Source organism: Giraffa tippelskirchi, chromosome 11, assembly GCF_054371585.1.
Source record: "Giraffa tippelskirchi isolate mGirTip1 chromosome 11, T2T-mGirTip1v1.2.pri, whole genome shotgun sequence".
In the NCBI taxonomy this organism is placed as follows: domain Eukaryota; kingdom Metazoa; phylum Chordata; class Mammalia; order Artiodactyla; family Giraffidae; genus Giraffa; species Giraffa tippelskirchi.
The window spans coordinates 149,929,956-149,953,695 of record NC_137285.1 but is presented as its reverse complement, the minus strand read 5'-3'; the positions used below and the strand labels follow the sequence as shown (position 1 = coordinate 149,953,695).

General features: G+C 45.6%; 2 protein-coding genes and 1 long non-coding RNA gene across 4 annotated transcripts in view; 2 read left to right on the top strand and 1 right to left on the bottom strand.

Annotated features, from left to right (window-relative positions):
• MS4A3 (membrane spanning 4-domains A3) overlaps positions 1–15,681 on the bottom strand; it is a 74,455-nt gene extending 58,774 nt beyond the window's left edge. Inside the window, exons 1-3 of one of the 2 annotated variants that reach the window (XR_014069511.1) lie at positions 14,747–15,681; positions 12,069–12,339; positions 5,786–6,280 (exon numbers count right to left, since the gene is read on the bottom strand). The gene's annotated coding sequence lies outside the window, so the exon portion shown is untranslated. Of the gene's footprint in view, positions 1–5,785; positions 6,281–12,068; positions 12,340–14,648 lie in introns of both variants that reach the window. The other variant, XM_081544599.1, reaches the window with a different exon arrangement.
• Positions 152–3,668, top strand: LOC145527131 (uncharacterized). Its single transcript, XR_014069512.1, has 2 exons — positions 152–400; positions 590–3,668. It is a non-coding gene; the product is annotated as an uncharacterized LOC145527131 (long non-coding RNA).
• CBLIF (cobalamin binding intrinsic factor) lies at positions 7,281–23,269 on the top strand. Its single transcript, XM_081544598.1, has 9 exons — positions 7,281–7,359; positions 8,244–8,420; positions 9,271–9,384; positions 9,800–9,940; positions 12,088–12,269; positions 16,488–16,665; positions 18,141–18,342; positions 20,492–20,610; positions 23,048–23,269. The coding sequence occupies exons 1-9, from the start codon at positions 7,281–7,283 to the stop codon at positions 23,107–23,109; spliced, it is 1,254 nt and encodes a 417-aa protein (XP_081400724.1). The 3' UTR covers positions 23,110–23,269.
• The last annotated feature ends 471 nt before the right edge of the window (positions 23,270–23,740 follow it).

Sequence of the window (23,740 nt, the reverse complement as noted above, 5' to 3'; positions counted from 1 at the left end):
CATAAGGAAGCTCAAGCAAGAAATACAGACACAAATATGTCAAAATGACAGAAAAGATTGCCCCTGACATTAACCATTGAGACTTACTCTCGATATGACAAAGTTGGAATGGGTCTCTCCAAAATCCCTCTCTCTCAATGATGCTCGCTCATTTTCTTTTTTTTTTTTTCGCTGTTGTCACGCAGCATGTAGGGTCTTAGTTCCCAGACCAGGGATCGAAACTGTGTCCCCTGAAGTGAAAGCACAGAGTCTTAACGACTGGACCACCAGGGAGTTCCCATACAGTTCATTTTCAATAATACTCAATCAATCACAGTAAAGTTGAGTTTAGCTCAGTTCAGGTGCTCAGTCGTGTCCGATTCTTTGTGACCCCACGGACTGCAGCACGCCAGGCTTCCCTGTCCATCACCAAGTCCCGGAGTTTACTCAAACTCATGTCTATCAAGTCAGTGATGCCATCCAACCACCTCATCCTCTGTCCTCCCCTTCTCCTCCTGCCTTCAGTCTTTCCCAGCATCAGAGTCTTTTCCAGTGAGTCCGTTCTTCACATCAGGTGGCCAAAGTATTAGAGTTTTAGCTTCAGCATCAGTCCTTCCAATGATATTAAGACCTGATTTCCTTTAGGATTGATTGATCTTCTTGCAGTCCAGGGAACTCTCACGAGTCTTCTCCAACACCACAGTTCAAAAGCATCAATTCTTTGGTGCTCAGCTTTCTTTATAGTCCAGCTCACATCCATACATGACTACTGCAAAAAACATAGCTTTGACTAGACAGTCCTTTGTTGGCAAAGTAATGTCTCTGCTTTTTAATATACTGTCTAGGTTGGTCATAGCTTTTTTTCCAAGGAGCAAGCGTCTTTTAATTTCATGGCTGCAGTCACCATCTGCAGTGATTTTGGACCCCCAAAAAATAAAGTCTCTCACTGTTTCCATTGTTTCCCCATCTATTTGCCTTGAAGTGATGGGATCAGATGCCATGATCTTAGTTTCCTGAATATTGAGTCTTAAGCCAACTTCTTCACTCTCCTCTCTCACTTTCATCAAGAGGCTCTTTGGTTCTTTTTTTTCTGCCATAAGGGTGGTGTCATCCGCATATCTGAGGTTATTGATATTTCTCCCGGCAATCTTGATTCCAGCTTGTGTTTCTTCCAGCCCAGTGTTTCTCATGATGTACTCTGCATATAAGTTAAATAAGCAGGGTGACAATATACAGCCTTGACGTACTCCTTTTCCTATTTGGAACCAGTCTGTTGTTCCATGTCCAGTTCTAACTGTTGCTTCCTGACCTGCATACAGGTTTCTCAAGAGACAGGTCAGATGGTCTGGTATTCCCATCTCTTTCAGAATTTTTCACAGTTTCTTGTGATCCACACAGTCAAAGGCTTTGGCATAGTCAATAAAGCAGAAATAGATGTTTTTCTGGAACTCTCTTGCTTTTTCGATGATCCAGCGGATATTGGCAATTTGATCTCTGGTTCCTCTGCCTTTTCTAAAACCAGCTTGAACATCTGGAAGTTCACGGTTCACGTATTGCTGAAGCCTGGCTTGGAGAATTTTGAGCATTACTTTACTAGCGTGTGAGATGAGTGCAATTGTGCGGTAGTTTGAGCATTCTTTGGCATTACCTTTCTTTGGGATTGGAATGAAAACTGACCTTTTCCAGTCCTGTGGCCACTGCTGAGTTTTCCAAATTTGCTGGCATGTTGAGTGCAGCACTTTCACAGCATCACCTTTGAGGATTTGAAATAGCTCAACTGGAATTCCATCACCTCCACTAGCTTTGTTCGTAGTGATGCTTCCTAAGGGCCACTTGACTTCACATTCCAGGATGTCTGGCTCTAGGTGAGTGATCACACCATCGTGATTATCTGGGTCATGAAGATCTTTTTTGTACAGTTCTTCTGTGTATTCTTGCCACCTCTTCTTAATATCTTCTGCTTCTGTTAGGTCCATACCATTTCTGTCCTTTATCGAGCCCATCTTTGCATGAAATGTTCCCTTGGTATCTCTAATTTTCTTGAAGAGATCTCTAGTCTTTCCCATTCTATTGTTTTCCTCTATTTCTTTGCACTGATCACTGAGGAAAGCTTTCTTATCTCTCCTTGCTATTCTTTGGAACTCTGCATTCAAATGGGTATATCTTTCCTTTTCTCCTTTGCCTTTCACATCTTTTCTTTTCTCAGTTATTTGTAAGGCCTCCTCAGACAACCATTTTGCCTTTTTTCATTTCTTTTTCTTGGGGATGGTCTTGATCACTGCCTCCTGTACAATGTCATGAACCTCCGTCCATAGTTCTTCAGGCAATCTGTCTATTAGATCTAATCCCTTGAATCTATTTCTTACTTTCACTGTATAATAGTAAGGGATTTGATTGAGGTCATGCCTGAATGGTCTAGTGGTTTTCCCTACTTTTTTCAACTTAAGTCTGAATTTGGCAATAAGGAGTTCACGATCTGAGTCACTGATCTTGTTTTTGCTGACTGTATAGAGCTTCTCCATCTTTGGCTGCAAAGAATATAATCTGTCTAATTTCAGTGTTGGCCATCTGGTGATGTCCATGTGTAGAGTCGTCTCTTGTGTTGTTGGAAGAGGGTGTTTGCTATGACCAGTGCGTTCTCTTGGCAAAACTCTGTTAGACTTTGAGCTGCTTCATTTTGTACTCCAAGGCCAAGTTTGCCTGTTACCCAATTTCTTTCAGACAGATTTTTCCAAAAGTGGTATAAGAAATTAATCTCTTCAGTATATCAACATGGAATCAAATGCTATGCCATCACATCGTTAAAGTCATTTTCTTTGCAATTCTCATTTAATTCTGAGTGGAGAAAGTATCAAAGCTCACTTTATGTGCTACGTTTCCCCACACTTCCCTTTGGCACCGCGAGCCCAGACTTCTGGCAGAGAGAGGAGTTTCTCCCCGTCAGTGGTCTCTAAGCAGAAGGTGGTAACACTGCTGTCTGCCAGAAATGGCCTCAATCTCAGAAACAGACAAGAAGGTCGGTGGAATAACATTCCTTTAGCATTTCACTAATATTGGTAAGTGAAACCTAGTTCTGGCCACACTTGCATTCTGAGAAGCTCTTATAGTTTGGGATTATGTCAAAACCTAGATTGAGTCTGAAGGCAGAAACTTATGCCTGCAAAGAAGTAATTAACACAAATAAATCTTTCAGATATCCAGAGAGACTCTGGGTACTTTGATACCAGAAAATGAGGCACAGGAAAAAACAAAGAAAGAAAGAAGTCCAGTCAAGAGTTAGCCAAAGACTGTCAAAACATACTCCTTAAGAAACTATAGACTCTGGTTCCTGTTCTGGAAGTTATTTGCTAATGGAAACAATTGTGTCAACATGAAGCAACCATGGCTGTAAGAGGTAATGTACAAGAAAGTGGATGTTCAAAGAGAAGATACACCAGGGTGCATGGGTTATCTCAGGATGGTTATGGCAGGCTCTGGAACCCAAGGTCAGCATCTTGCTGGTTCCCAACCCTGTGTGAGATTCTTACTGCTGCTGTAACAAATTACCACAACTGTACTGGCTTAAGACAGTATTATTCTCACACTTCTGGAGGTCAGAAGTCTGAACTGGGAGTCTCTGAGCTGAAATCTAAGTGTCAAAAAAGGGCTGTGTTCTTCTAGAGCTTCTAGGGGAGAATCACTTTCCCTCATGTTCCAGCTCCCGCAGGAATCCTGCATTCCTAGGCTCTCAGCCCCACCATCTTCAAAGTCAGCAATCATATCATGCTGACCTCTGCATCCTTCATCACATCTCCTCCGACTCTAAGTCTCCTGCCTCCCTCTTCCGCTTACAAGGACCCCTGTTATGACACTGGGCCCATCAAGATAGTCCGCAATAAAAATAAGGAAGCTCAAGCAAAAAATACAAAGAAAATATAAATAATTACTAACCGGGGTTCTTGGTCTCTTTAATCTAATCAATAGAAGTTGATCAGAGGCCAGAAAAGAAATTCAGACAAGGCTTTATTGGGACGCCTGCAACAGCAGGGGCAGCGAGAACAAATATCAGAGTCCCCTGCTAGCTCGCTCCCCCAGCAGAGGCGAGCCGGTTCCGTATATGGGGGTGAAGGTAGTGGTGCGTGTCCACGGGTCAGGCAGGAGGGGTAGCGTCGGTGTTTTGCCACCTCTTTGTGGTGTTGTGCACAGAGGGGCCTACACAGCACCCTGCCTTTGCTCCCAAACCCCTGCCTTTGCTCCCAAACCCCTGCCTTTGCTCCCAAACCCCTGCCTTTGCTCCCAAACCCCTGCTTTTGCTCCCAGCTCTTTAGAAGTGCGAGCTGAGCTTTTTTGATCTTTATGTATCTTTTGTCCAGAATTCGTCCCTACTGCACATGCACACAGCTGTTTTCAGTCCTTTATTGTTTCTTTGTGTTTTGTGGCTTGAGGAGACTTTGTCCAGGTTCAAACATTGCAGCAAAGGGTCCCAGGTCCCAGCCTGTCTCACCTTTACCACCTAACCTAATCCATTCACAGATTCCAGGGATTAGGACGGGCACATCTTAAAGTGTGAGGGCTAGTCTACCCCTTCACATGGTGGACAAGGCTCTCCAGCACGCAGCCCAAAAGTGCTTCACTGCCCACCAAATAGTGTGTATTAGTCATATATCGCTGTGTAACAAGTCACCCTAAAACTTAATGCCTTAAAACAACAACATGTTATCTCACAGTTTCTCTGGGTGAGGAATGGAGGGACAGGCTGCCTGGGTCCTCTGGCTTCCAGTCCTTCATGAGCCTGCAATCAAGATGTCAGCTGGAGAGACTTTCCTCGAGGCCCAGTGGCTGGGTCTCCGAGCTTCCACTGCAGGGGCCACAGTTTTGGTCCCTAATTAGGGAACTGGGATTTCTCATGTTGTGTGGCAGGAAAAAAAATCTTGAACTGAATAAAAATGAAAATACAACACATCAACTTTAAAAAATAAACTGAAAAAATATATAAACGGTGTTGGCTAGGGCTGCCTTCATCTCAAAGCTCAACTGGGGAAGGATCTGCTTTTAAGCTCCTTCATGTGATTGCTGGTGGGATTCCTCCCTGCCTGGCTGTGGGCTGGAAGATGCTCTCAGCTCTTCCCCACACAGGCTCTTCCATAAGGAAGCTCACAACACAGCAGCTGCTTCATCAGAGCAAGAAATAAGAAGAGCCAGGGGCTGCAAGCCAGACGGAGCTGGTCTTCGGCAACCTCATCCCATCACTTTTGCTGTATTATAATTATCAGAAGCAAGGTCAACTCAGACGCTAGAGAAGTCAGTTCAGTTCAGTCACTCAGTTGTGTCCGACTCTTTGCGACCCCATGGACTGCAGCACACTAGGCCTCACCAACTCCCAGAGTTTACTCAAACTCATGTCCATTGTGAAGGAAAGTTACATGGCTCAAAATAGCCTGGAGTTCAAACTCCCCTCCAGGTCCTCCCCACCATTCTATACAAAACAAAGACCTCTGTCACCCGAAAAAAAAAAAAAAAGGACATTAGGTTGATTATACCCAGCTCCCAGCCAGTCCAGCCTCTGGCCGATCTCCAAAATTCCTTGCCCCAGACGTTTAAGAGATAACTACTCCGAACAACCTTGGAGAAGAACAGGCCCCCTTAAGACAGTAGCTTTCCGCATACCTGCCTGTATACGCTTACTCTGTTCTCTACTCTGTTCTCGGGTAAGCTCGGCAGCTCACTATCTGACTGCTGCCCCTTCTCACCTCATTAAAGGGGACCTGTTCCTCTAAAGTGCCCGTCTTGGTCTTTTTCTGAATCTCGCCTTCTCTAACTCCTTTACCTTACACACTGAGTTGGTGATGCCATCCAGCCATCTCATCCTCTGTCGTCCCCTTCTCCTCCTGCCCTCAATCTTTCCCAGCATCAGGGTCTTTTCCAATGTGTCAGCTCTTCGCATCAGGTGGCCAAAGGATTGGAGTTTCAGCTGCAGCATCAGTCCTTCCAGTGAACACCCAGGACCGATCTCCTTTAGGATGGACTGGCTGGATCTCCTTGTAGTCCAAGGGACTCTCAAGAGGCTTCTCCAACACCACAGTTCAAAAGCATCAATTCCTTGGTGCTCAGCTTTCTTCACCGTCCAACTCTCACATCCATACATGACCACTGGAAAAACCATAGCCTTGACTAGACGGACCTTAGTTCACAATGTCTCTGCTTTTTAACATGCTGTCTAGGTGGTTAGAAAAGAAAAAAAGTAGCTCGTCCTTCATAATCTCATTATTTTCAGTTCTCCATGATAGGGAGGCTTACTCTGCTTTATTATACAGCCACAATCCTAAAAAAAAATTAATTATACATATTACTTAATATAGTTCATTGATCTCATGTTTTCCAATTACTTACTTTAAAAGACAATATCTGAAAGTCCTGGGTGTTTGAAACTGCTTTCTTGCCCAGATAAGAAAAAGAAATTAAAAAAAAAAATTCTGGGAAACTGTGGCCCGTTGTTTGCCCATAGGCTGGAACCCAAGTCATGATGACTTAATTCATTGCATAAAGCCAGACCTCACCTGGCCGATGCTCACCTGAGAGCCTAAAAGGACTTCTCGTAAAACAAGTGCCTCAGACTGTAAGTGAGCTGTTGCTGTTCAGTCACCAAGTCGCGTCCGACTCTTTGCAGCCCCGTGGACTGCTGTATGCCAGGCCTCCCTGTCCCTCACCATCTCCTGGAGTTTGCCCAAGTTTCTCCTTGATGGCTTACTGCCTCCTTGTGGTGAAGGGGCTTGCGTAACTCAATGCAGCCATGCTGTGCACAGCCGCCCAAGACGGACGGTGATAGGGGAGAGTTCTGACGGAATGTGGTCACTGGAGGAGGGAATGGCAAACCACTCCAGTATTCTTGCCTCGAGAACCCATGAACTGTAAGTGAGGTGGGGCCTTAGGAATCACCCCAACTTCAATGAAGTGGCTGCCAATAAGTAGCCAAGTGGTTTCCGGGCATGAAAAGGCTGAGGAGAAAGTCCCCAAAAGACTCGCGCATCAGCCAGCCTCCCGGGGCTTTAGTGAAGGACACCTGGCCTCAGCACATACTGAGCCCCGAGTGTTTCCTAGCCCGTGCTGCCCAGACATGACCTTCAGACACCTTGGAGGGTCTGGAGCAGGTAAGCTTACATAAGCAAACGGAAATCAGCACCAGCGGTTAGGAGTGGCTGGGATGGGCAGGAAGGCGGACTGCTTTTCAGAGAGCAGCACATATAAGGGAAAGTAGAGAAGCGCGAAGCCTGCACACACCAGGACTTGTGACCGGAGACGCGGACGCGCCAGGACACAGTGGGATGGCCCGGGCTGCCCTCCGGCTCCTGACCCTTTTCTGGGCAATGACAAGGACTAGCACCCAGACTCGAAGCTCATGCTGTGAGTAGGGCATTTTTTCCAAGGAGGCCAAGGAAGCGGTTACCCTGGGGACAGGCAGAAACCTCAGAGACTCACGTCTAATGATGAGAGCCTGCCTAAAACAGCAGTCGTTACAGGAGTTCCGTTACAGGGTGTGAGTGTGTATGGTTCACCTCTCCTGACTTAATGGCATGCGTTCTTTGAGAGGCAAGTCTCTGCATTTTACATTAACAGAAATGTAAATACTGTTGCAGGAATGATGGTTGATGATTCGGGGGGAGACCCTCATGACTATTCTGACTATGTGCCACCACTAGTGAGAACGTTGGGTGCCTGCTGAGGATAGGTCGTAGCCCAGATCCTTCTTACATCTCATGCAAAAGTGAGGAAAAGATGCAACGCAATCAGTGATTTCTGGGAACGTGCTAGAAATAGCATGAAATGTCTGTGAGCCATAGCATTTGATGTTGCTAAGTAAAAAATCACTTTCTTAAAGATCACAGTTCTTTGGAAAGATGTAGGGACTAACTGGGGTTCCCCGGGGGCTCAGACGGTAAAGAATCCGCCTGCAATGCAGGAAACACAGGTTCGATCCCTGGGTCAGGAAGATCTCCTGGAGGAGGACATGGCAGCCCATTGCAGTACTCTTGCCTGGACAATCCCATGGGCAGAGGAGCCTGGCGGGCTGCAGTCCGTGGGGTCGCAGGGCCGGCCACGACTGAGGGACTGAGCACGCATACTGGCCTCAAAGGAAACTTCAGCACTTTCTCCATTTCTCTCTAATAATCACCCCTAACGGGGGCATCCCCAAGAATACTAAGAGATGCTTTCTCCTAAGAGATGCAGAAAACATTTCTGAGAAGAGAGAGGCTGAGGGGTTTAGTAAATGGCTTTGCCCTTCGCAGCTGTTCCCTCAGCAGAGCAGCCCTGGGTCGATGGCATCCAAGTGATCATGGAGAACTCGGTGATCAACTCCACCTTCCCAAACCCCAGCATCCTGATTGCCATGAACCTGGCCGGAGCCTACAACTCGGAGGCCCAGAAGCTCCTGACTTTCGATCTCATGGCCAGGGACACAGCCGGTGAGAAACCAGAGGCCCTTAACGGGCTCCCTGAATCTCCACTCCCAGACCCCCCTCCCCAAGTCCCTCCACCCCAACGCTACTTATGACGGTGCCTGAATCACCCAAACGCCTTTCCCTGCATCCCTGGAAGGACGTAACCTCGAGTCAGGGCATTCACATAGGAGGGCATTAAAGCAGAAAGGGTTCTAGATCCAATGTAAATGAGCAGGCTTCCAGGTCTGACTCTGCCACTCATTAACTCTGTGACCTTGAAGTGCCCACAGATTCCCACCAACCTCCCCTCTGTCACTTACAAAATGCAGATCATTCGAGTAACAATAACACTAATAGCGGGATTTCCTTGACGGTCCAGTGGTTAAGACTCCACACTTCCAACGTAAGGTGATGCAAGTTCAATCTCTGGCTGGGGAAGAAACTATTCTATATGGCACGACCAAAAAAATAAAGGTAAACACGAATAGCAATAATAACAAAAGCAATAAACTCTCTGCTCTGCCTACCTCACAGGAGTGGCCTTGAGGTCCAAGTTAGAGAAACCTGAGTAGAGTCACAAGTGTCTTGTGAGCAGACATGTTTCCAGAGGAATTTGCAGGGGTATTCCTGCTGCTCTTCTAAGCAGATGCCAGGAAATCCGAATGAGGTCTTCACACGACACAGACGCCACCAGGTTAAACATCCCTGCAGTGTTTTTCCACACTTCTTTCCTCAAGGAAGGTCGAAAAACTATCTGATCACATTATTTTTTAAAAAATCAAAATGATCTGGAAAGAAGCAGAGAGCTCAGCCTGACCGCTGGAGCTCTCCCCTCTGAGAACGCCTTTGTTTAATGGTGTCCTCTCCTCCACAGACCTGACCACTGGTCAGCTTGCCCTCACCATCATGGCGCTCACCTCCTCCTGCCGAGACCCTGGGGACAAAGTATCGACTCTACGGACACAAATGGAGAACTGGACACCTTCCAGTAAGACCTCATCAGAAGGGAGGGGGGGAGTGAGGCAAATGGCCCTTCCTGAGAATTTTAAATCTGTAAAGAGAAGGAGGGGAGGGTGGACATGGAGGGAAGAGACCCGGTGTTCCTCCATCAGGTCACTGATAATCCCCACAAGGGAGATCTCCACTTCCGGTCCAACGAACTGGAAAAGACCGCCCTCCCGGGAGGACACACTTGCATGTCTTCACCTGAAGACAGCAGCCTCCCTTTTATTACATTCCCCTGCCAGATGCCATTCTTGTTCTGAGACATAGCCAATGCGGTATCTTTCTTTTTGGACAGGATTTCTAGCCATGTCCATTTCAAAGGTCTGGCCTTTCCTTTTTCACAAATGCCTTCCTTACGGTGAACGTTAGTCTTACGAAGGCTCCTGTCCCCTCTCAAGGCCTCGATTCCTATGCTTCCACCTTCTATGGGCCCAGTCTGGCCATCCTGGCACTGTGCCAGAACAACCCAGAGACAACCTTACCCATAGCAGCCCGCTTCGCCAAGACCCTGCTGGCCAGCTCCTCTCCCTTTGACGTGGGTAAGTCACCAGTTTCAAACGCTGCCCTGAGCCTGGAACACCAAGGTCACGGAGGGGTGGAGCTGCGGGGGACCGTGGGAGAGGGGGTCTTTCCGTGAGGAGGAGGGGGGGACCAGGAAGATGTCAGCAGATGAGAGGTGCTGGGCAAACACTTGTGGGACGTGTGAGGGATAAATGAAATGTAAGGTATACACGACAGAGAGAAAGGAAAACAGAAAACCAGGATGTGTCTGGCAGTTACAGCATCTCCACTGGAAACAATAAGCATGTCATCCAAGTCAGGAGTCACTCCCAAACAGCAGTTAAATTATTAACCCAACGTCTAGACTCAGCCCCACCCTGAGCCTCCTCTTTAATCCCTACTGAACCTCGGGACTTGGTGATGGACAGGGAGGCCTGGCGTGCTCATGGGGTTGCGAAGAGTCAGACACGACTGAGCGACTGAACTGAACTGAACTGATGCGTCCACACTCTATTCTTCTCAGTGCTTCTCCTTACAATGTCCAAACATGCTCTTTATATTAAACGGCTCCTCTGAGTCTTAAAGCCATGACGCTCTCCTTCAAGGATGCAGTGGAACCTTCTTCCTCCTGCATCCTGCAAGGCAGTCTGTGAACGGAGACTGTCTTCCACCCCGTCACACACAATGACCCCTTCTCGGCACGGTGCCCTCTGTGAGGCCCCTCATTTGTGGTCATCTTTTCTCCTCCGCCGCTATCTAGGCAACGGCATCAGCTCACGTTTTCACCCCTTACGTGTGATGTGCGGCTTCAGCAACCTCTCTCATTTCAGTCTCTATTAGACCAACACTCAGGTCGATATGGAGAAGGCAATGGCACCCACTCCAGTACTCCTGCCTGGAGAATCCCATGGACGGACGAGCCTGGCGGGCTGCAGTCCATGGGGTCGCGAAGAGTCAGACACGACTGAGCGACTTCACTTTCACGCATTTGGAGAAGGACGTGGCAACCCACTCCTGTGTTCTTGCCTGGAGAATCCCAGGGATGGCGGAGCCTGGTGGGCTGCTGTCTATGGGGTCGCACAGAGTCGGACACGACTGAAGCAACGGAGCAGCAGCAGCAGCAGCAGGTGGATATTTGCTCAAGTCTCCTCCCTGTGGGTCAAACACAGGTTGGCCTCTGTTTCTCATTGGGGACCTTCTTGTGGCTGGGGCATCTCTGCCAGTTCAGGAAATTGGGACTTCTTGGCCAACACTGTTATCCTTAACAAGATGAGGCAACCTTGGGGCAGAGATTAGCGTGGGGAGGAAAAGATTAGTAGAAAAAAAAACCATTTGGCGAGTCTCTGGTTTGTTCTGGTCTCACTGTGCCAGAGTCTGCCCACTTAGTTCACACGTAGTAAGCAGGAAAGGGGCGAGGACCCCTGTACCTGGCACCCTGGAGGAGGCAGGCCCCCCTCCCCTCATCAGAGAGCTCCCCGGCAGGGTAACAGGAGAGATGGCCGAGAGGGCAAAGCGGCTACGAACAACAAATGCTGAAGGAGTTAGGAAAAGAGGCCGCGCCTGTTGGGTGGGATGACAGGGGAGGCTTCGCTGGAAGTGAGGACGGCTGGGACTTCACCAAGCACTGACTTTTTGAAAGATAAATGCTGGGACATGCGCAGTGGGGTTGAAGATGCTGCCAGGCAGCTTTCACTCCAGGCGTGAGCCTTGGCATCCTGCGGAGCTGCACTCAGGTCCGGGGGCTGCTGCTGATGAGCTGTGCGGCCCTGGGGGGTTCCCCCACCTGTCTGAGTCTCCATACCCTCATCCCTGAAATGGAGACAACTAGAGGTCCTATTTCACAGGTTGTCCTGAAGGGTAAGGGAGGTTACTGAATGCAGTAAAGTGAAAAAAGTGAAGTTAGCCCCACAGTTGTGTCCGACTCTGCGATTCCATGGACTGCAGCCTGTCCTGTTCCTCTGTCCATGGAATTCTCCAACAAGAGTGCCAGAGTGGGTTGCCATTTCCTTCTCCAGGGGACCTTCCTGACCTGGGGATCAAGCCCGGGTCTCCTGCATTGCAGGCAGATTCTTTACCAGCTGAGCCACTAGGAAAGCCCTCATTGAATGCAGCAATCCAAGAGCAAAATGTTGGCTGTTCATGCTGTGGAGAGGGTGGTGGTCTTACCCTCTGCTGTGATTCACAGACACGGGAGCAGTGGCGACCTTGGCTCTGACCTGTATGTACAACAGGATCCCTGTAGGTTCGGAGGAAGGGTACCACACCCTGTTCGCTCAGTTGCTGAAGAAGATCGTGGAGGAGATCAGCACAAGGATCCAAGACGATGGCATCATTGGAGACATCTACAGCACTGGCCTCGCCATGCAGGTAAATGCAGCCCCCAGGGGATGCAGGTTCAATCCCTGGTCAGGAAAATAGACCCCACATGCCGCACAGCCTGGCAAAAAAAAAAAAAAAAATGCAGGTAAGGCCTAATTCCCCTTTACTTCATCGGTAAAGTATAAAAACAAATAAACATGAACTCTCTTTGTTTCCTTGGGGAAAGATAATAAATCCAAGAAATGTATTCATTTACTATTAATAATGATCAGTTTGTTCATAAAAATTCCCAGGTGGCCCTAGCGGTAAAGAACCCACCTGCTAATGCAGGAGACATAGGAGACCCAGGTTCAGTCTCTGGGTCGGGAAGACCCCCTGGAGGAGGACATGGCGACCCACTCCAGTGTTCTTGCCTAGAGAACCCCATGGACGGTCCGTGGGTTGGAAAGCATCTCAGAAACAACAGATGTGACTTAGCAGGAGAGTTTGGTGTGTTAAAAAAAATAAGGCCGTTCCGGTAAGTCCTCAGATAACATCGACTTCTCCGGTTCCATCCTGCAAATCAAATGCTCTTCTATCAGCCTTGTATCTTGATCAAAAAAAAATGTGGGATCATATTCAAAATGATTAATGAAAATAAGCCAAAGCTGCCTAGACATCTAATCTTTGTCAAGTTGTTTTACTCTCTCAATGTCAATTCAACCTCAAAAAGATCGTACTACATGGCGACGCCAGATGCGTATGGTCATCCGGTCTATACTCTGAGCAGTGTTCCCCTGGGGGTAGAGTCTCAGGCTTGGATGCTGTGAGATGCTGCTTGATATAGCTCCAAATACAACCACACACACACACACACACACACACACACACACACACACACACACCTTTCCCTCCGTTGATTAGGGCAGCAGCCTCCTATGGAAAACACAACAATAATATAGCAGGGAGAGAGAGAACCAACTAGAATCAGAAATTAAAGGGTTATCTGCAGCCAAATCATCTCAAAATGCCCTATGATGTGAAGTGAAGTGAAGTGAAGTTGCTTCAGTCGTGTCCGACTCTTTGCCACCCCATGGACTGTAGCCCACCAGGCTCCTCTGTCCACGGGATTCTCCAGGCAAGAATACTGAAGTGGGTTGCCATTTCCTTCTCCAGGGGATCTTCCCCACCCAGGGATCGAACCTGGTTCTCCCGCATTGCAGGCAGACTCTTTACCTTCTGAGCCCTATAGGAGTAATAGAAAAACTACATCACGACCTTGCCAACATGGAATGCCCAAGAACCAGAGAATCATAATATTATGCTTAGTGAAATTAAACAGGCAGAAAAAGACAAATGCTATATGATATCACTTACATGTAGAATCTAAAAACTAATACAATGATGTATATGCAAAACAGAAACATTCTCGTAGATATAGAAAACAAACTTGTGGTTACCAAAAGGGAGAGAGAAGTGGGAGGACAAACTAGGGGCATGAGGTTAACAGATACAAACTACCAGGTATGAAACAGATAAACAACAAGGGTATACTGTGTAGCACAGGGCTTTATAGCCGTTTTCTTGTAACAACCTATCATGGAGTATAATCTGAAAAAATACTGAAGCACTATCTTATATGCCTGAAACTAAAATAATATTATACAATCCATGGAATTCTCCAGGCCAGAATACTAGAGTGAAGCCTTTCCCTTCTCCAGGGGATCTTCCCAACCCAGTGATCGAACCCAGGTCTCCCACATTGCAGGCAGACTCTTTACCAGCTGAGCCATCTGGAAAGCCCATAAATCAACTGTATATCAATAAAAAAATAAAGAAACAGAATCATGGTGTTACGATGCCAGCCCTAAATCTAATTTAGTTCTGGATTAGTGCAGGAGGATGTATATGATGGTTTGGTGTTCTGTATATTAAATTAGCAATGCAATGTATAGCATGGTGATTATAGTTAATAATACTATATTATATATTTAAAAGTTACTAAGAGAGTAAATCTTAAGTTTTCATCACAGTATAAAAACTGTGAAACTATGTGTGGCAATGGATGGCTAGACTATATTGCAATCATTTGACAGTATATACAGACATAAAATATACAGTACCTGAAACGAATATAATGTTACATGTCAATTATATCTCAACTTTTTAAATATTTTTAAAATTAAGATTAAAAAATCATCAAAGGGCCTAATTCTTTCATGTTATACATAAGACTGGATACAAAATCCCCAGTGTGCCTTGGAACCAACTAATGAAAATAAAATCAGTTTCTACATCATGCTGAGGTCAGTGGAATTTTGCCAGAGAACAAAACGCTGTTTTACTGGCTGAATCACACAAGAGTATTCCCAGGGCTCTGGTCTAGAAAGCTTTGTAGTGGAACAAAGGAAATCTGGAAGAAATCCATGGTGTTAGTTCATGACTCACTTAAAATAACCTTGCTCTCCTTAGCGCCAGAGAGAGAGGTATTTGCTTTTGCTAATTTGGTTTGTCAGTTCTGCCAGGTACACTGTGATAAGCTGTACCTGCGAATTGAAAGTTTTCCTTGGAAAAAGGCAGGGCCTCATTCATATCCAAATATCAAAGGCCAGGTGGATTTCTCGTCAGCTACGTAGCCTCTCCCTAACCCCATCATGCCAGAGTTTCTTACCCAGGCAATCTGAAGTCTGAAATCACCAGGTATCTACTATGTAAACTTTTTCTAATCTAAATGTTCTGGTGTCGAAAGCCAAGTGTTTCTGTTGCTGTTCAGTCTCTCAGTCATGTCCATCTCTGCAACCCCATGGACTGCAGCACGCCAGGCCTCCCTGTCCATCACCAACTCCCAGAGTTTACTCAAACTCATCTCCATTGAGTCGGTGATGCCATCCAACCATCTCATCGTCTGTCATCCGCTTCTCCTCCCACCTTCAATCTTTCCCAGCATCAGGCTCTTTTCCAATAAGTCAGGTCTTCGCATCAGGTGGCCAAAGTACTGGAGTTTCAGCTGCAGCATCAGTCCTTCCAATGAATATTCAGGTGTGATCTTTAAGATGGACTGGTTGGATCTCCTTGCAGTCCAAGGCACTCTCAAGAGTCTTCTCCCACAACACAGCTCAAAAGCATCAATTCTTGGGCGCTCAGCTTTCTTCATCGTCCAACTCTCACATCCATACATGACCACTGGAAAACCATAGCCTTGACTAGATGGACCTTTGTTGGCAAAGTAATGTCTCTGCTTTTTAATATGCTGTCTAGGTTGGCCATAACCTTCCTTCCAAGGAGTAAGCGTCTTTTAATTTCACGGCTGCAATCACCATCTGCAGTGATTTTGGAGCCCAAGAAAATAAAGTCTGTCACTGCTTCCCCATCTATTTGCCATGAAGTGATGGGACAGGATGTCAGGATCTTAGTTCTCTGAACGCTGAGTTTTAATCCTCTTTCTCACTCTGCTCGTTCATTAGCGCCTTGGTGATTCTCAACCAGGAAGGGGAAGAGAAGAAGGTTCTCCCTCCGGTGTCGTATGTCAGGGAAGGACTCTGATTGGTGCGTGCGTCCACCAATCACCGCCACCACGAGGACGCACGCGGCGATTGGCCCCGCCCCTGAGTCCTCGGTGGGCTGGGCTGCGGAGCCTCGGGCTGGGGCGGTAGTGATGTGAGCAAAGGAGGGGCCGGTCCCCCGAAGGGTGTGCAGAGCAGAGGACGCAAGAGGTCTCCCACGGTGAGATGGCCAGGTTGTCCTAGACGAGAGCTCCCCAGAGGCTTGTTTTGGCAGCTCTCCTCGCCCTTCTTCATCTAAGAGTTGTGAGCAAATGCAGCTAGCACTCCCTGGGTCTAAGTGTTGTTGTTCAGTCCTGAAGTCGTGTCCAGGTCAGTGCGACCCCACGGACTACAGCCCACCAGGCTCCTCTGTCCATGGGATTCTCCAGGCAAGGATACTGGAGTAGGTTGCCATTTCCTCCTCCAGGGGATCTTCCCGACCCAGGAACTGAACCTGCGTCTCTCACCTCTCCTGCATAGGCAGGCAGATTTTTTACCGCTGAGCCACCTGGGAAGCCTCAATCTAAGTGTAGCTCAGATATTTATTGAGGGACTGCTATATGACAGGCGTTACACTAAGCAGTGGGGACATAGCTGTGAATGAGACAGACATTATCTGGAACCTCTGGTTGATCACAAAGACTAGTGATTGAGTCTAACCCTTACAGGGCTTATAAAGACCAACTCTTAGCTATACTAATCCGTGTGGTGGTGTGTGTGTGTGTGTCTCTATCCCCGGCCCCAGGCTCTCTCCGTGACACCTGAAAGACCTAACAAGCAGTGGGATTGCCAGCAGACCGTGGATACTGTACTGGACGAGATCAAGGAGGGGAAATTCCAAAACCCCATGTCCATCGCCCAAATCCTCCCCTCACTGAAAGGCAAGACCTACCTAGATGTGCCCCAAGTGTCCTGCAGCCCTGGTAAGGACTCTGAGCATCTCTCTCTCCCTATGAAGGGGCATCTTATGACAGGTGGACCTAAGTGGACCAGTTGTAAGTGGCATAAGGGCTGGTTATACCCATGACTTCCAGGCAGGCAGAGCCACATCTGACATCCAATCCCCCAGAGCTGTGTGCTAGCATGCAGCCATGCTGTCCTGCGCTTGGGATTCAGCCCCATGTCCACTTCATTCAGCACACATTTACTGAGCACCTACTATAGGTAAGGCATTTTGTGGGATCCTGGTGGAGAGAGAAGGTCCATGGTCCTAACAAATGAACAAGACTTCAATCACTCATTTGACAAGTGCACCAAACATGATGCAATATCTTATCATATCTGCTCTTTACAAAGCCAGGAAATAATGTGTAGACAAAAACTACAGTATTTGGAAGAGTGAAATAAATACGAAGTAGGGACTTCCTGGCACTCCTGTGGTTATGATTTCACCTTCCAGTGAAGGGGGTGAAGGGGGTGAAGGGTTGATCCCACGTGTTCAGGCACTCAGTCCTGCCGGACTTCCCTGCCCTTCACACCTCGCAGCCAAAAAACCAAAAAACATAAAATGAAAGCAACATTGTAACAAATTCAGCAAAGACTTTAAACGATGGTCCACATCAAAAAAATCTTTAAAAAGAAAGAAGTATTAAGTAGAAATGGAAGCGTCACACAGTGCAAAAGCAAAGAAAGTGTGACCAGTCATTGAGTTTGTCTGGGAAGCTTAAGAAAAACAAAGTTGACTTTACAGTCAAGACTTAGAGGTATAAAAATATGCTCACAGCATACCACAGGGATGGGGTGGAAGCCTGGCACAGAGATATTATGTGTTTCTTTCTAATCACATACTAACATAAAATATGATTCTTCTTACATTGCATGGACTTCCTGGTACAAGCAGAGATTAGCAAGCTCCTTGTCAGTGTCAGTACAGAGTCTACAGAGACCACAATTAAGCGATCCAATCCCAATTGTACCAAACACAGCCACACTCACCTAACTCCTTAGGCTGCTTACCAAAGATTTCCCTACTTGAACGAGGTGGCCATAGAGTCCTTCCTAGGATTCCACACTAGTTACCCAGGGATTTTGTTAAATGGTCTGAAACTTATTACATTTGCTTCCAGATTCTTCAGGTTAACAAAAAGCCCCAAGTGAACAGGGAGTGCCAGGTACAATACGTGACTTAGGGCTCACAATCCTCCCTTCAGCTTAAAAAATTTTTAAACAAAAGAAAGGTTTATTATTAAGGGAGCTGGTTCTTCAGCTGTGACCATTTCTCTAGGATGGGAAACAGCTTCACAGACGACACCAGTTTCTCAGAACATTCCACAAAGGACACAAAATCATTGTCATTTCTTGAAATGTTTTCTGGGATGCTCTGCCAATAACAGAGATTTTGCGCCTAGACTACGACCTCCATAATCTTTAATGAATTTGGCCTCTGTGCTCTTCACAGGTGAAGAGGTGCAACCAACTCACTCCGACTTTCCCAGCCCCGTTCCCACCTCAGCCTCCAACATCACTGTCGTCTACACCATAAGTAACCAGCTGAGGGGCGTGGAGCTGCTCTTCAACCTGACCGTCAGCGTCAGTGTGAAGGAAGGATCCGCGCTGCTCGTGGTCCTCGAGGAAGCACAGCGCCAAAACCCCAAGTTCAAGTGAGTGCGCCAGTGGCGTCCGCCGCTCCTCCCGAGTTCCGTCTGAATTCCCATGCTGTCTCTCTCCTGGCTGCGTGTTCTTGCTCTTTTCCCTTCTGATAAAGTAACAGATCTTTATCGAACAGTCCCTCCAGCTGCCTGCGATCTAGTAAGGAGGCGAGGCCCTCATAAAAATGAAATCACTCAAGTCGACAGATGATGGAGTTTGCGAAACAGGAATTCAGAGAAAGAGCACAGAGTGGATTAGAAGGGTCAAGGAAGGCTTTGGAGCGCCTCAAAGAAGAGGCCTCATACAGGACGATACGAAAGGATGGTATTCCAAGAAGAGGGGGTTTTATCACCCCAGAGATAACAAGCTTTGGGTATAAATTCCTCGAACTCGTAGAGGAGGACAAAGCATTTGAGACAGAACTGAGCAAGGAATTTAGGGTCAATGAATAAGCCAGCTTGACTAAGAACAGAATACAGGCCTGAACTAAATGAACGATGCCTGGAGGGATAGACTGGGTGATACCGTAGACAGCCTGAAATCCCTAAGGAAATGGGACTTCATGTTGTGGAGAAGTATTGCAAGTTTTTGAGTAAGAAAAGTGTTGCAAAATGTTAATTGGGTTGGAGAATGAATGGCGAGGAGGAAAGCTAGGGCGTGAGCACAGAAACAGAGCTGTTACACAAAATGAGGAGGACTTCATCCAGGAGAAACGCTCTCATCCCAAGGAAGATGCCCCAGGGTTTGTGAGGGACCGGACGTGGAGGGGCAAGAGAAAGAAGCTTCAAAACTCTTAACGGGAGTGTCAGGAAGAAAGAATGTCCTTCAGAGAAAAACAATCCCTTTAGACATGTTCAATTGTCTCAGTTTGAAACAGAATCATCAGGAAGCTTTTGGAGGTATGAAAGAAGTCCTAGAAAAAAGAAGGCCGGATAAGCAAAAGAGACTGGGTCATCATCTGACAGAGGCGATGACGGAACTTAAGGACAGTGTAGTAGGTGGCAGATACAATGCTTCCACTAAAACCTGAGACAGATATAATTATTCCCATTTTACTGACAGAACCACTTACACGCAACACAGTTAAGTGACGTTCTAAAGGTCACATAACGTGTCACTAGTAGGGTTGAGATCTGAAGCCACATTTGACTGATTCCGAAGCCCATGGTCTTCCCACTGCCCAATTGGGGAAAAAATAAAATGAAAAGGAGAACATTAAGCTTTGGGGAATGTTTATGGTTTGCAGAAAGAGGAAACAATAGGGAAACATGGAGAAGCTAAGCTGTAAGTGGGGGAAGGGGAAGATGCTAAGTCATGGGAAGGAAAAGATGAGTTACTTTCAAAGGAAAGATGACATAATCCAAATTCTGCAGAGAGACGTCTGGGAGAAAGACTGACAAAGGCCAAGGAATTGACACATGAGTGACACGGGAGCGGTTGCGCAGGGTTAGGAGAAGCACGCGTCTGCGGCCCGCAAGCCAGCTCCAGAGCCCTAACTTCCGTAGACCAGGTTGGGATAAAGGTCACATTTCCAGAATACTTAATTTGCCAACAGTCTTCTGAATATACTTTACTTCCTCTCCAATCTTAGCTTTAATTTTGCCTGAATTTTATTTTTCTAATTAAAATGTAGTAAATATATATGGGAGAAATTTTGAGGGGGAAAAGCATAAGGAAGAAAACCAAGTATCCATAGTCTATCCAGAACATAATCACTGTTTTTTCTCCATGTGTATCATAAATAGTTGTGATCCATATATACATGAAATGATAAATATTTCTCAGCCAAAGTGTACCCCACATTTTCACTTAATATTATTGCATAAGCATTTTTCCATGTCACTGAAAAGTATTGAAAAATAAGAATTTTATAACTGCCAAAGAGTCAATCTTGGATGTTTATTCCATCACTCACCTAATTTTTTTGCCCATTGTTGGACATTAACATTTTTTAATTTGCTTATTGATAAGTTTTTTTAAGCATCGTATTTTTATTTAATTTCAAGTGAAGTAAATGATTTGTTCATTAGTCATTTGCACTTTCTCTTTTAGACATCTTTTTCTGATCTTTGAAGCATTTAGAAGGTCTCTGTCCCTTCATCTTTTCTTATTGCCTGACTTGGAGTGAAGCATTAATCACGTATGATATTATTCTCACAGATTTGAAACCACAATGACATCCTGGGGACTTGAGGTCACTTCAATTAACAATATCGCTGGAAATGTTAATGACAAGACATATTGGCAATTCCTGAGTGGCAAAACACCTTTACTAGAAGGTGAGTGAAAAAAAGGAATGTAGGCACTTTTCCCACTGTTTGAAGTCTAAATTCTTTCATTTCCGTATTTAATTCATTCATTTATTTAGTCAATAAATAACTGTGAGAGTATGTGTATATACAATAGTTGTATATATAGCAGCTTTGTATGTACATATATCATGAACATACAGTAATGTTAATAGATAAATAAATAGAACAAATGAGTAGTTATTTCAAATAGCTTTTTAAAAAAAAATCAGGACTCCTGGGACGTCTCTGGTGGTCCAGCGGTTAAGACTCCACGCTCCCCCTGTAGGGGCATGAGTCTGATCCCTGACCGGTGAGCTAGGGTCCCGTATGCTGCGTGGCTCAGAAAAAAAAATCAAGGATTCTAACACCGCTCTGAGCTAGTGGGAAAAAATACTCAGTGAAGAAAAGTGGACTGACCTAAAGAAATAAGAGCTAAAGAAAGAAAAAGCAGATGTGAGAAAGACTTAAAACAAATAAAAAAGAACCAAAAAAAAAAGTGTGTGATCTAAGAAGATGGCCACTTTGGGGTTCAAAAACACGTATGTGTGAAATGAAAGAACACTCAACTCACAGCCAGTGGAAATCAATGAGAGGGATAAAAATAACAGCTCTCAATGTTGTGATGCTATTTTATTTCCTGTTCACATCAACTCTATAGGTATTAGTGACTCCTTTTAAGCAGAAAAAAACTCTCAGAAAGAAAAAAGAGACTTGCCTAAGGCACATATGTAGTATGTGACGGAGCGGGACTCAAGTCCACGGCTTCCCTCAGAGTCCATTTTTCACCTTCTTTCATAACAGTGTTTTTAAAAATCACCAAAAAAAGAAGAAGGTTTGCTTGGAGAAATTGCGAAGAATGAAACTCAGACTCAGCAAAAACTTTAACTATCTCCAAAGTGATTGCACAAACGCTAAAATATTCTCTGCCTTGAAGAGCACTGGTCTACTTTGTCCGAGAATGATGTTAAGTTAACCTGATGTTCACAGAGAGATGTGAACATCCCTCCACACAGAGGTGTGAAGTCAGTATAGTCATAGCAGAGTCAGACTGGAGCTTCGTCAAGATGCTTCATTATCCAAGATAACAACGAGAGAGATGTCTTTCCTAGTGCCTGTCATGGATTTAACAAAATGTGGTCCGTCAGAATTGGTGGAATTGCAGCCAAGCATATAAGAAAGATTTTAGAGTCACATAAGCCTTGGTTTGAAACCCCCTCTCTCTCTCTTTTTTAGCCACGTGGCCCAGCTTGTGGGATTTTAGTTCCCCGACCAGGGATCAAACGTGGGCCCTGGCAGTAACAGCACCGAGTCCTAACCACGGGGCCACCAGGGAATTCCTAAAGCCCCTTTTCTTATTTTCTAGCTATGCTAGACAGATAATGACTCTTCTCTGAGCCACAGTGCCCACAGCTATCATTTGGAAATAGCAATGTCCTTTAGGTTATTGTGAGGATTAGAAATAACACGTTTGAAATGAGTAAGTTCACTGCCTTTTGCACGGCATTTGTTCAAAAATGCATATCACTATTGTTATTAATTCTCTTACAGTTTTCATCTCATTAACTGCCCTGGAAACTTAAATCAGGCTTATTCTCCTGTCTACCAGTTACTTTTCTTCTCTGGGGGGAAAAAATGTCCTCTGAGATCCAAAATGATTTGGGCCTGGAATTGTCATGCTTTCTGACACCTGGTTACTTCAAACTTACTCATCAGTTATGTCATAATCTGTGTTCCCTGCCCAGAAAGACAAAAATTCTCAACCAACTGCCCTTCCTTAAGTCCTCCAAAATGTATGAGTTCCCAACTTGAATGCTCTAAATTAGGCTTATGTACTCCATTTTAATAGGAACAACTTTTTTGCACATTTATTATGTGTTAGATATTGTATTAGGCACTTGGCAGTCATTATTTCTAATCCTAGAAATAATTCTTCAGCATAAATACTAGTAGTCCAGTTGTATACAGGAGGGAAGGAGGCTGGCACAATCTAAGGGGCTTGGCCAAAGATTTGCTCCACATGGCAGTTGAGAGCCTGAAAAAAGAGACCTCGAAGTCTCAACTCCATGCTTCCTTCATACTAGTCAACTCGATGGCGATCTTGTTCCCCTAACCAATGTAATGGGCTTCCCAGGTGGCGCTCGTGGTAAAGAACCCGCCTGCCAATGCAGGAGGCATAAGAGAGGCACTTTCCATCCCTGGGTGGGGAGGGTCCCCGGAGAAGGAAATGGCAACCTGCTCCAGGATCCTTGCCTGGAGACTTCCATGACAGAGGAGCCTGGCAGGCTACTGTCCATGGGGTCCCACAGAGTCGGACACGACTGAAGTGACTCAGCAGCCCACTGGCGACCCATGTAACCAGTGGATTTGGCAGGAGGCAGGTGTGGTCAGGCACCGCGGTCACTTCCGGTTCTCCGCCTGTTTCCAGGAGTCGCTGACTACATACCCTTCAACCACGAGCACATCACAGCCAACTTCACACAGTACTAACAGAAGGTGGATTGAGCTTCTACCAAATGTCTCCAAAGGATGGCTGGAATTGTTTTTCACATCATTTGAAATCTATGCAAAAAAAAAAAGTAGGTATTTATGATGCCACCATATTACTGGTTAAAATGTGGAAACCATAATGTAAAATAAATGATGCAAATTGCTGGAGTCTCAATGTCTGTGACCCAAGAAAGAAGTCTGGTTTTTCAAGACCATGATAGCGAGACATCATTTAAATGTACGGTAAGGGAAAAGGGGCCCCTGGCTGATATATTGGAAGGTCATTCTGATCTTTTTTGATTAATTAACCAACACAGTCTTTTATTCTATAAAGGAAATGATATATCTTTAAAACAACTGTTTTTGTGTCTTTTACCAAGTACTCCTTTTTAAATCACCTATTATGAACATACACACATACACATACATTCATCCATACATAAGTGACAAAAATTATTCCATATGAAACTCCCAGAAGGTTCAGAACTAGATCAATGATGTTATATCACAACTCTCTCCTTCCATTTCCAGTATTTGTTCTGGGTAAATCACATTTCAAATATATTTGATATAATTTATATTTATGCATAATTATATTTAATATTAATATAAATTTAGCATATAATGTGTT